The sequence below is a fragment of the Mus caroli genome, unplaced genomic scaffold (assembly GCF_978045245.1).
Source record: "Mus caroli unplaced genomic scaffold, Mus_caroli_1 scaffold_1, whole genome shotgun sequence".
Classification (NCBI taxonomy): Eukaryota; Metazoa; Chordata; class Mammalia; order Rodentia; family Muridae; genus Mus; species Mus caroli.
Window position 1 is genome coordinate 12,793,941 of NW_028227256.1, and position 13,494 is coordinate 12,807,434.

The window sequence follows — 13,494 nt, forward strand, 5'->3', positions numbered from 1 at the left end:
TTAAGCATGAGTGTTGTATGACTGTATTATGTATGCCTGTAAATCTCTGTATTTGTTCTCATCTGCTATAGGAGGAAACTTCTCATGCTGGCTAAGGGAGACACAGAGCGACAAGTATAGCAGAATGTTATTAGTCATTTTGTTGCTGCATTCCTTTAGGGGAACAGTAGTATTGATCCCCCCCCCCCCTCAACCCCCACCCCAAGGTCCCTGACTGCCAAGGACAGTCTCAGCTTGAAGGGGGTCCTAGGAAAGGGGTATCTAGGAGCATTGAAAGAACAACTCGAAGTCAAATCATAGGGTACATGCTGATGGCTTGCATTCTGCTTAAGACAACTTTCTCAGGAGATTTCCACATAGCTCAGACAAGGCCCAGTTTTTTATTTATATTTCAATTCAGTAATTTACTCCAGGTGCCTTTTTGATTATCCCACCAATCAGAATTCCATGACCCCAGCCCCCTGAGGGGGAAAAAAAAGCAAGCACATTTTTTTTTTTTTTTTTTAAGATTGCAAGTGAATTCAGAAATCTGCTTGCCTTTGTAAGCACAGGCAATAAGCTAGCTGGATGGGATCTTGCTCTGAGATAGGCATTTCTACCAGTCGTAGGCCTAATTTAGCTCTGTCCCAGGCTGACCTTGAACTCAAGAATTTGCTTGTCTTTGTATCTGTCTTTGTATCTCTCCAGCAAGCTGACTCACAGTATATCTGCCTCTGTTCTTTTAGGTCGGTGAAGCTCCTTATACAATTCATACTGCATCCTCATATTTTGCATAGTTGAGAAATTATATATTCTTGAACTCATATTTTCATAGTTCTTCCCCAGCCTTAAGGGCTGTCCTGAACGTCACAGCTTTTACCAGTTTGCTGAGACATTGGCCACACCCTGGTCTCCCAAACTCTTGTCTCTGATTATCATGGAGTCATTAACCTTGGCAGAGAGGGCACTCCTCAAAGGAGGAACATGAAAATCTGTATATTATTATACAAACAAGCCTATGCCCACAGCAGCCATGGAAGCTCATGTCCTGCTGGCTCTATTCCCTGGGCAGAAACCATGTCATTCTGTCCCTTGCATGCATGCCTAAGGCAGACTCAGCACTGGACTATTCTAATTTGCCGCCTAAGCAGCACTTGGTATGGGTTCTGTCTCATGGAGTGGGCCTTAACTCAAAGCGATTGATTAGTCACTCCCACAAATTCTGAGCCACTATTGCAGCAGTGAATCTTGCAGGAAGCTCACTCTTATAGCCTGAAGGGTTTGAAGCTCGGTTGGTCTTTACCTTTCTTATTTGGTGGCATGCAGAGTACATTCTAGTACCATAAACACTTATCAATAGAGGTGAAGACTTTAGGAAGGCATCAGCATGATTTCTCCATGTTCAATGAGGTGTGTAGGTATTGTCTTCAGAATTAGGACCTTATTGTCAATTTACTTTGGCAACAGCTCAATTAGACATAACCCATTCCCAGTATTGGAAGTTTCGTTTGGTGACGAGATGTTCACTTGGGGCTTTGACTGCCCTGTTATTTGACTATTTCATTTAGATACCTTCATGAATGTATGTATTAATAGAAAGCTAGTACTGTACGAGGTTTCCGTACAAAGGTCTCCTCAAAATGGCTCTTAGTTTTAGCTTTCCCTCACCATATTTCCTCCCTACCTCCCTCTCCCCCTCCTTCATCCCTCTCCAGTCCTCCTGCCTTGCCCATTCATAACTGTGTATTCTATTTCCATTTCCTAGGGAGAAATTCTTTCCTACTAGTCCCTTACTGTCTACCTAACCTTTGTGGTAATATGAATTGTAGTTTGCTTATCAACAGGTGAACAGTTGTCATCCACATATAAGTGAAAACATATGATATTTGTCTGAATGAATTACCTCATTCAGGATGCTTTTTTCTTTTTTTTTTCCCAGCTCCATCTATTAATCTGAGTGTTTCAGAATTCTGGTTTTTTGGTTGTTTTGTTTTGTGTTTGAAAGGCTGTTTGCTGTGGTTGCAACCTTCCCAACCCTCATTTCAGAGCCATCCCAGTTATGAGCTGACATTTGCATTATTGCAGTGCTTGGATTTATGTAATTCTTATTTTACTTAATGGCCACAAGCAAAAATGGTAATGTATCAGAGGGTGTCCTTGGAGTTCAGTCTGCCTACTTTGACCTCTCGGGTTCCAGAATCCCAGGGGTACACACTACTTTACTCAGCTTGTCGGAAGAGTAGTCTGTCTGTGAAGTTGTATGGGAAGGAAACATTTCCAAGGGAAGCATGATGGTCCATACCTGTAATCCCAGCACTTGGAAGAATCCTGAGTTCAGAGCTTACCTAGCTACCTATAATACAAACTACAACACAAAACCCATAATTTATTGCTAGACTATAGATAAGGTTAAGATAGACAGAGGTTTTAGTCGTTTTGTTTTAAAATAAATTTTCACTAAGTAGCCCTAGTTGGCTTGGAACTTGCTATATAGACCAGCCTGGCCTCAAACTCTTAGAGATCCTGAGTGCTAGGATTAAAGGATATATGTGCCCAGATGATTAAGATCTTTATATATGGGGTGTGGCTCAATTGGTAAAGTACTAGACTATCTTGAATAATGCCCTGGATTTGATTCCCAACACAACATAAAGCCTGAAATGGTAACATACACCTAAAACCCTGGCACTTGGCAGGTGGGAACACTATCAAAAGTTTAAGGTCTGTTTTGGCTATATAGCAAGCTTGAAGCCAGCATGGCTTCAGCCTTGGCCCTGTCTCAAGAATAAAAAAGAAAAAAGTGAAAAAAAAATATCAGTAGATTCAAGAGCAAATATAATTTCAGAAAAGTGAAACAGACTCATTGGAGGATGTAATTGAACATGGCCATGCTGTGTTTCTAGATGGTATTTTAGTGCCAGCAAAGGAGTTTTGGGGTTTTTTTTGTTTTTGTTTTTTTAGTTCAGTTGGAAATGTAGTAGTTTATAGCTTTTATACTAGGACCTGGGAGACTAAAGCAGGGGGAGCGTGAGTTTGATTTTTGCCTGGATTATATAAGACCTCATCTCACTTCCTACCCACTACCACAATCTCCCAAAAGTTCAATTTGAAACTGGTTAGAAAGAGAAGAAAAGAAAATGGAACCATGTGTTTTTCATGTATCAGTTGTACTCCAGTAAAGCTGGCAAATGCCACTTCATGGAATAGGAGCTTTCTAAAAAAACATGGTAAATGCTTGATTGTAGCATACAATATATATATATACCATTTGTATGTATTCTTAGATTTTTTTTTTCTTCCTTTCACAGTGTTAATGGCCAGCAGTCTACAGAAACAGAATCCTTAGTGGATACAGTATCCTCAATAAGGTAAAATATGATGCTTGTCTTTGTCCTTAAAATCACTGATAAAAGCAATTTATGTATATTTAAATATAATTAGCATGTAAAACTATGATTTAGAAGTAGCCCTGTCCTGTTTAGATCAATAGGTATTCTAGACCCTGAAATTTCTTGAAATTTTTATGTATAAAGACTTTGATATGGGATCTAGATCATTACATTGTGTCTAATAGGCGGGCGATTAGACTAACAAATAAGGAACACATGAGCTTGTTCAGGTATTCTGTCAAAAAAAACAAAGATTCACTGCTAGAACAGGAAAGGATTCAAAGCTACAATTTTTGATGAGTGTCCCATATTCCAATTACACAGTTATTAGAAATTTTTCGGATCTACTATAAATGCAGTAAGAAACAACCTTAACATGTCCAAAAACCAGAAAGTCTTTGTAAATGACTGCAGAAATAGATCAGTTGGGTTGCTGGCTGGGTATGGGTATGTGGAAGGGATTACTGGATAGGACTTTAGAATCCAAGATGTTATATGATTTGTCCACAAAAGTCTCTGTATATATACCTGGGAAGAAGGGGGAACAGGGTATGTAGCCCTGGCTATCTGGAACTTACTGTGTAGGCCATGCTGGCTTCAAACCTGCATTGATCATCCTGCCTTAGCCTGCTAAGATTACAGGCATGCACCACCATAAGAAAGATATATGAGTGATGGGAAGTTCTTGGAAAGTCAATTGGCAGTGAAGAATGGTAGAAGGGGATATAGCTAAGATTTCTGTGGAAATAGGAGTGGAAGTCATTGGGAAGTAAAAACTATTGGAGTTGGTGCTAGAGCTTAGTGATAGAGCCCTTGCTTGTGTAAGGAGGACCTGGGTTCAGTCTCCAGCACTGTAAAAACAAACCCTGTGGTGAAGACCCATCATTGGAACACTGTGACTTATGGGGCTTGGAAATTTAGCTTTCCTCTTGGATAAGGTCAGAAGGAGAGGAATATTGTCCTAAGGTAGAACCTGCATAGGGTCAATACACAGAGGTGAAGACAATACAATAGAGTATTTTAGGAGAGAGGAAAGGTAAGAGAGGATTTGCTAGTTGTAGAGTACTTTTGTGGCTAAAAGCATAGCTAAAGTGTGAATATATTAGGTGGGGGTAACATACCTACCTAAGTTCAAGCACATTGATTTTTTTAGGTTCTATTTTGCTTCTGTATAAAATTAGAATGACGCAAGGCTGAAGAGAAAATTGAACGGTTGAGAGAGAACACTGGCTGATTTTTCAGGGAACCCAGATTCAATTCCCAGCAACCACATGGTAGCTCACACCTGTCTAACATCAGTTCCAGGGCATCTGACATCCTCACACACACATACATTCTGACAAAACACAAATGAACACAAAATAAAAATAAAATATAAAAGAAAATTAGAATAATGTTAGCTTTGCAGGACTGTTAAAAAACAAAACATGCCACAATCATTATTTCCAGCATATAATCTTAACTTCAAAAAAAAAAAAAGTCTTCAAATCTATAAAGTAAGGGATCTAACATTAGGTAAAGAAATTTTGAAAATTTTCTGCAGAAAATGATTTAGAAGCCACAGGAAAAAAGAAAAATAAATGTATGTGGTTTGAGGAGTGTTCAGGAGTTCTTTTGATTTGGTTTGGTTTAGTTTTGTTTCTCCCTCAATCTATTTGGAAAACTGATACAATCTTCATCTCTAAGTAGATAAGCTGTAGAAAGATAAAATAAATGGAAATTTCACAATAGAATTATTAAACATTAACATGTGTCACTAAGGAGAGCATTAAGAGAGACAGGCCAGTGTAGCAGATTCTGTGGCAAAGACTGTCCCTTCACTCGTCTCCAGAGTCAGTCACAAGCTCTCGTGTTTCATCTAGGTCTCACAAGAACGCCTTATCGCAGTTGAGACACAGAAGTGCTCCATCAGATTTCAGTAGGAACGAAGCAAGAACAGGAACTCTTCAGTGTGAGTACTCTTTACTGTAGTTGAGAGGAAGGCACTAGCTCTCTGCCCTTCCACTGTAGCACAGAAGGTTGCCTTAGAAAGCTAGCTGCTTTCCATAGTCCACTCTCATTTGTTGTCATGTGTTTGGCACTGTTTTTCTGCTCAGCTGTATTCAGCAACTTTAGACTTTGGAGTGATAAGTGTAATCAAAGCTCATTATTCACATTGACTAAGTGAATTCTGAGGGAATTCACTTGAAGGGAAAATACAAAAGGTCAGGTTTTCTTTGATCTTCAGTAACTTTTTTATCAACTAATCAATACAGAGTCTGATTTTATATTTGTTTCTGTTTAAAGATACTGTGGTATTGGCTCATTAATATTGACTTGTTGCCAGCAGCAGTATAATATGTGTCTGAATAAAATAATATGTAACTCTTTAATGTTGCCCTCTGATCTCCACAGGTACACATACATATGCCCACACATAAATAAATGAATATAATTTTTAAAATTTGAATAAAGAATATGAAGTGCTTTAAAAATTGGCTATACTTGTGTCTGCAAATATACATTTAAACTTTAGAGATGACTTAGGCAAAAATCTGTCCTCAAAAGCCAGTTTTCTGTTTCTCCTAGTTACCTGTTAATGGCTTACCAACATAAATTAGAATAATTTTGTTCAGTTTGAAGTCTACCAGTGTAGTCTAGCCTTTTATTATTATTATTATTATTATTATTATTATTATTATTATTATTTAGTTTTGGTTTTTTGAGACAGGGTTTCTTTCTCTGTGTAGCACTGGCTGTCCTGGAACTCACTCTGTAGGCCAGGCTGGTCTTGAACTCAGAAATCCACCTGCCTCTGCCTCCCGAGTACTGAGATTAAAGGCGTGCGTGTGCCACCACTGCCTGGCTGTAGTCTAGTTTTGTCTCAGACTTTTGATTCTCTTATTTAGCTTCCCAAGTTCTGGAGTTCCTTGTGCATGGCTCCATGCCTAGTTCTTAGGTTTTATGTAGTCAGGGCTTATAGCATGCTTTTCTTGATACAGAATCTACCTTGCTGAGTTAGATTTATTCTCTACAAACCCTTCCATCAGGCTTCCTGTTTCCTTGCATCTCCATTTTCTTTACTATTTTGTCTGGATTTTTTAAGTCTATAATCTCTAAATTTCTTCAACACGGAAGACTACTGTCTTTTCTTTTTTTTCCTGTAAAACTTTTTATCTAAGTATAATATTTTTGATCACACTTTTGCAAAAAAGTTGACTTTCAGTTGGAGAAGTCTGACATTAACATGATGCCCTCTTTATGTATGAGTTACTTTTCTCTCTCACATGACCAGGGTTTCCTAGGGTGTGCACTTTATGTAGGAAATCCCTCCTAATTATGGCTTTGGTTTTGGATTTCCATTTAATTAAAGTGATTTTCACTTCTTTTCAGACTTTCCTGTACTTGCATATTTGATTTCTAAATAATTGAAGGGTATTTCAAAAATCTTTCTGTTACTGATTTCTAGCTTAATTCTGTTGTGGTCTGAGACAAAAGGGTTGTCCGGCCATGAACTTGCAATACTCTGTTCTCCAAAGTGCCAGTTGTCAGAGGACAACTTTCAGGAGTCTATTCTCTCCTTCCACCAAAAATTGAATGCAGATAACCAGGCTGCCCACTAAGAACTTTTACTTGCTGAGTCATCTCACCAGCGCCTTAAAGGATTGTTTTAATGGCTTATCCTACTGTTGGTCTGTCATGGTAATTGTTGTTAATGTATGCCTGGGAAGAATGTATTCTTTTATTAAATGGGGTTTTTTAAAGTGGTCACAGGTCAAGTTGTTAATAATGCCTTTCTGATGTTCTAGTTCTTCTTGTTTCCTACCTATATGTTGTAAAAGTTACTGAAAGAAAAGGTGTTAAAATCTCAAGCTATAATGACCAGTTTGTCTATGTTAGCTCCCTTTCCAGTTCTAGCCCTATTTAAACACTTTGCCCAGTACTAAGAATTTTGTTTATAGGTAGTGTGTTTCCATTTTCCTGACTGGAGTCCAGCGAGTATAATTGTCAGATTTCTAATGTTTGGGTCTGGGTGCATTCCTACAACATTGCTGTTAGAGCTTAGTTACTAGTTCTTTGTATGGTCGAAGTGTGGTTGCATTGGTTTTTAAATCCCAAGACCAATGCAGTGGACCCAGGTAAATGCTTTCAAGGCATCAAGCTTTATTTCAGCCCTTAGCCTGGTGTTCAGTACTTTCTGGAAAAGCTATAAAACATTGTAATAGCAAATAAGCCAGCACACTCCCAGGAGCAGGTCAGTGGGGTCCTCCTGTGACTTCATCCATCTATTTAATTGCCTGCCTATGACTAGCTTTGGAAACTACAGTGTGAGGAGATGAATGAGCTTTGTAAGAATTTTTTTTAAGATTTATTTATTTGATGTATGTGAGTACACTGTAGCTGTACAGATGGTTGTGAGCCTTCATGTGGTTGTTGGGAATTGAATTTTAGGACCTCTGTTTGCTCCTGTCTGCCCCGATCGGTCAGTCCCTGTTTGCTCCGGCCCAAAGATTTATATTAATAATAAATAATTAATAATAATTATAATAATAATTATACATAGGTACACTGTTGCTGTCTTCAGACTCACCAGAAGATGAGATCTCATTACTGGTGGTTGTGAGCCACCATGTAGTTGCTGGGATTTGAACTCAGGACCTTCAGAATTGCAGTCTGTTCATACCCACTGAGTCATTTCACCAGCCCGATCTTTGTAAGAATTATAGGGACCATGTAGACTGCTAGAATCTTGTAAAGTTATACAAAAAATCTGACTGAAAGTTTTACTATAAATTAGAACTATAGATCATGAAGATGAAAAGGGGCGATTATGTCTTCCTATGAATATAAAGTTATCTCTTTAGCATGTAACATTTGCTTATAAATACATGTTTTTAATTTCCATTTCATGTTGATGAATTCAGTGTTGGAGTTACTCACTAGGCATGGTGGTGCACACTGTTAATCCAATACTTGGAAGGCAGAAACAGGAAGAGTTCTATGAGTTTGAGGTCAGCCTGGTCTACAAAGTGAGTTCCAGGTCATCATAAACTACATAGTGAGATGCTGTCTCAACTAAAAACAAAGTAAAAGAGTAAGGAAAGGGTTACTATTGGATCAGTACCCCCAGCACTGTCATAAAATATGTCAGTGATTCTATACAAAAGTACTTCTGCTTTCTTATGCTTCTCTGGTAGTCAGGTGGATTCCTAAAGTTACACTGCTTACCAATTTGAAGGGAAAAGAGTTCATTTTCTAAGTTTTTGGGCTAACATCCACTTATCTGAGTACATATCATGCGAGTTCTTTTGTGATTGGGTTACCTCAATCAGGATGATGCCCTCCAGGTCCATCCATTTGCCTAGGAATTTCATAAATTCATTGTTTTTAATAGCTGAGTAGTACTCCATTGTGTAAATGTACCACATTTTCTGTATCCATTCCTCTGTTGAGGGGCATCTGGGTTCTTTCCAGCTTCTGGCTATTATAAATAAGGCTGCTATGAACATAGTGGAGCATGTGTCCTTCTTACCAGTTGGAACATCTTCTGGATAAAAGCCCAGGAGAGGTATTGCGGGATCCTCTGGTAGTACTATGTCCACATATCCGGGGATCCATCCCATAATCAGCCTCCAAACGCTGACACCATTGCATACATTAGCAAGATTTTGCTGAAAGGACCCTGATATAGCTGTCTCTTGTGAGACTATGCCAGGGCCTAGCAAACACAAAAGTGGATGCTCACAGTCAGCTATTGGATGGAACACAGGGCCCCCAATGGAGGAGCTAGAGAAAGTTCCCAAGGAGCTGAAGGGGTCTGCAACTCTCTATAGGTAGAATAACAATATGAACTAACCAGTACCCCCAGAGATGGTATCTCTGCTGCATATGTATCAGAAGATGGCCTAGTCGGCCATCAGTGGAAAGAGAGTCCCATTGGTCATGCAAACTTTATATGCCTCAGTACAGGGGAACTCCAGGGCCAAGAAGTAGAATTGCGTGTGGGGGGGGGGGTGGAGTGGGGGACTTTTGGGATAGCACTGGAAATGTAAATGAAGAAAATACCTGATTTAAAAAAAAAAAGAGTTCATTTTCAGGCCAGGCAGTGGTGGCGCATGCCTTTAATCCCAGCACTTGGCAGGCAGAGGCAGGCGGATTTCTGAGTTCAAGGCCAGCCTAGTCTGCAGAGTAAGTTCCAGGACAACCAGGGCTATACAGGGAAACCCTGTCTCTGAAGGAAAAAAAAAAAAAAGGAGTTCATTTTCTTAGAATAGCTAAAGTAAACAATTTTATAGCAACTTTTCCCTAACATGAAACAGTACTTAATGTTAGTGGTTTTATTCATAGGTGAAACAACGACGGAAAGAAACCAAAGAACCAGTGGAAGGAATAAATTGTGTGTCTCAGAGAATCAGCCAGACACTGATGACAAACGCGGACGCAGGAAAAGACAGGTACTGTTCACAACATGTGAATAGCATGTATGAACACTAAAGTAAGCCTTTATACTCAAATTCTCTAGTAGGTCTAACTTAAATAAGATTTTTTAAGCACTTGAAAACTACACACAATATAGAAAATAATACATTGATCATTTTTGTTGTTGTTTTGGGGTTTTGTTGTTGTCATTGTTTTGAGACAGGGATTCTCTTTGTAACCCTGGCTGTCGTGGAATTTACCATGTAGAACAGGCTGGCCTTGAACTCAAAGATTCATGTGTTTCTTCCTCCCAAGTGCTGGGATTAAAGGTGTGTGCCACCTCTGCCTGGCTTTAGTTAAAGTCTGGTCAGCCTCAGTGTTTACATCATTTCTCTTACTTAAATGTAATCAGAATGTTAATTTTTCCAGTATCTGAAACTGTTGATGTACTTTACCTGAATTCCTAACTCTCGGCAACAGACCAATAAATCTAGTTATTATTTTGCTGTATCTGGGATATTTTTCTTACTCAATTTAAGATGTGTTGGTGGCTTTTTTGTTTTGTTTTTGTTTTTTCCCAACCTGTTTGCACTTAGATCATTTCAAGTGTAGGAGCTTTGAGAATTAGACCAATAGGACTACTTCCTATGACTCAAAGTTGTTTTGCATAGATGTCTGTCTTATTAACATAGTCAATACAATCAACAACACGTATCTTGATGGGCTTCCTGCGTCACTCTGGTAAGGATGGGACCTGTACATACTGCACCAGTGAGCTACTTCACTAGTCCATTATTCCCTTGTCTTGTTTTGTTTAATTGTTGGTTTAGTTAATTGTATTTGTTTGTTGTTCTTATGCTGTGTTATATAAGACCACTTCCATGCAAGTTGTTATGTAGTCTTATCTCTAGGCCTCATTTTTTTGTGTGTGTGACCATTTGTCCTGGGTTGTGGCCTTTGTGAATGCTTCTTAGTCTGCTTACTACCACCTCTCCCTGAGTGAGACAGGAAATCGGGGTGGGGGTGGGGCGGGGGGGGGGCAGGTGGTCAATTAGGGTTTTGTAAAATTAGATTATTTGAAAACAGGCATCGATTCATCGAATGGAATGCTCTAGGAGTATTTTGAACTTGGGAGTATTTTGAAATACTATTTTTCCCTTCCCCCGAGAGAAGTAGCAATGGACTTTGTATAATCTTTACCCTGAAAGTGGTATTAGAGATCATGGAAGTCAGATTTCCATGTATTGTACACCTAGAGTTTTTCACTGTGAGGTTCATAAACATTGAGTGCCATTAGCTTAGTTTTAGTTCATTGTCCCTGCCAGGAATGACTGTAGCTGTGAACTCTCTTCCTGCACTCTGCTCCCAGGAATTTTTATTATTATTATTTTAAATATTCTATTATGTAGCATAGGCTGGCCTCAAAGTCTTTATGTAGCCAGGGCTTTCCTTGAATTCTTGCTCCTCCTTTCTTTGCATTTCTAGTGCTGGGATTACAGAGATTCACAGCCAGCTTTCAGTAAATCCTTTGATTCTCCTCCTCTGTTTGCCCATGACTTATTCTCTCTCTAGTGGATGGAAGAAGTCTAGTTTGCAGGTTGTTCCATTTTCTCTTTGGGGATGGGAGTGCTTTGCTTTTGAGACCAGAACCCAGAAATCTCTGCCTCACACAATGCTCTCCCACTAGGATTTGAGTATAGATCATAGGTATCATTTGTAGATAACTAGAAGAGAGCAGTATCTTCTCTTGTAGGGAAGGTATCAACCATATAATCTATAGGATATATGGGTATGATGATGCCATTGTTTCCTTACCAAAAAAAGTTAATATGGACACTTTCAACATTTGGTTTTATTTTTTCAACTGTCCAGTATTGACTCTGAGAAGAAAATTTGTCTCAGAAGGTGACTGACACACTTAATTTTATGTTGTATTGGGACTTTCAGTTTAATTTTTTTTTAATTTTAATTATTCAGTGCCTACTTGGATAGCTTTTTTTCTTTTCTTTTTTTTATATATTTTAAACAAAAGTACTTGAGCCTGTCTCATTCAAATTTTTAGAGCCTTTTATAAACTTACTCCATTGAGGGAAAAAGTAAATGCCTTTCAGAAGTAAACCCTTCACACACACAAAGATTACAAATGTCATTTTGAAGGTATAAAGCAGAAGATACAGGCTAATGATAGCCCATACAAACCTCCAAAGATTGTGGCTATGGTCAATGCTGCTTTCTCTGGCATTTAGTCATCTGTAAAACAGCTTTAATATCCTATTTATCTTCATGCTGCTCTGAGTTCTTTTTTTAACACCAGGATTTTCTAACATGAGTCTTTTTTTTTTTTTCCAATTGTATTAAAATATACATAATGTGAACTGTGGGAACTAAAAGGGGTGGGGAAGGGAGGATAGCCCACATCCAGCCAGAGTTCCTCCTATGCTCTGGGCAGGCGGATGTGGGAGGGCTGCCAGACGCTTTCCACTTGGCCCCTGGGTGGGCATCTAAGCCACTGACCCACCCCCACTTGACAGGGGGTGGGGGTGGACAAGGGGCAGCCCCTGACCGGGACCCCTGAGGCGACACCCTATAGCCCCAGGGTTATGGGAGGGAGGGCTGAGGGAGAGAGGTTCCCACGCAGGCAAGAGTAAGTGCAGTGGGCCTTGATAAACAAGAGACAGTCTATGGTTTTAGAGCTTTATTATAGAAAGGCAGGGGGAAAGAGAAAAGGTAGAAAGAGAAAGAGAGACCAGCCATGGCCAAGAGGAGAGAAAGAGGAAAGGAGAGAGAGAAGAAAGGTTAGAGAGTAAGGGGGGGGGGGAGAGAAAGGCTAGAGAGTAAGAGGGAGAGAGAGGGAGAGGAGAAAAAAGAGTAAGGGGAGTAAGAGGAGTAAGAGAGTGAGGAGGGGCCAAGCAGCCCTTCTTCTGGTGTGCTGTTATCTTTACTGTTGCTAGGTAACTGGGAGGAGTCAAGCCTGAAGGTCAGAAGCTTGGGACATTGCCTATGTGATTAAAAGCCATGCTTCTCCTGGGGGGGCGGGGGTGCTGTGGGAGCTGTGGGAGCGGTAACTTCGACTGGAGCTAGAGTTCCAGGAGCCATGAGAGAACTCCTTCAGCCCCATGTAGTTGAATTATCACCATCGGGTCCCAGGGTTCAACATCTATCCTAAACTGGAAACCAGGCTGTCTGTGCATAGCCCAGTGTCCCACAGTGAACTTTATCTTCTTGAGACTTTTAAGACTTCCTATTTGGATATCTACTTCTGGATTTGGGGCTATGTGAGTAAGGTGCTCAAAGTGTTGGGTTCCTGGGAGCTGGAGTTACAGGCATTTGTGAGCCAGCCATCACAGTTCTGGGAACCAAACTCAGATCCTTTCCGTTGCTCTTATCTGATGAACTTTCCATTATTTTTAAGTGTACCGTGTAGTAGCATTAAATATATTCGTATTTTCATATCATCACCACTGTTTGTCCACATTTTTCAAAACAAACTCAAGACCCATTAAAATAATCCTTCCTTTCCCTTTTCTCTTCCGTGCTTGATAACTGCCATTTTTACTGCCTGTCTTAGAATTTGACAATTGTAGGAACCTCATATTGATGAAATGATACAGTACTTATTTATGTTTTTTTTTTTATCTAAGATTTATTTATTTAGTGAGTGTTTACTACAAACGTACCTGGTGCCCAAAAGATCAAAAGAGAGCATTGGATCCCCTAGAACTTGAGT

General features: G+C 39.6%; 1 protein-coding gene across 3 annotated transcripts in view; it reads left to right on the forward strand.

Annotated features, from left to right (window-relative positions):
- Window positions 1–13,494, forward strand: part of Terf1 (telomeric repeat binding factor 1) — a 58,664-nt gene that overhangs the window by 23,688 nt on the left and 21,482 nt on the right. For all 3 annotated transcript variants that reach the window (XR_015046707.1, XR_015046706.1, XM_021162811.2), the window contains exons 7-9: window positions 3,288–3,347; window positions 5,231–5,319; window positions 9,696–9,802. Coding sequence is in view for 1 of the 3 variants with exons in the window: in XM_021162811.2 (XP_021018470.1) it covers window positions 3,288–3,347; window positions 5,231–5,319; window positions 9,696–9,802 (256 nt within the window). In the remaining 2 variants the exon portion in view is untranslated. The remainder of the gene's footprint in view (window positions 1–3,287; window positions 3,348–5,230; window positions 5,320–9,695; window positions 9,803–13,494) is intronic.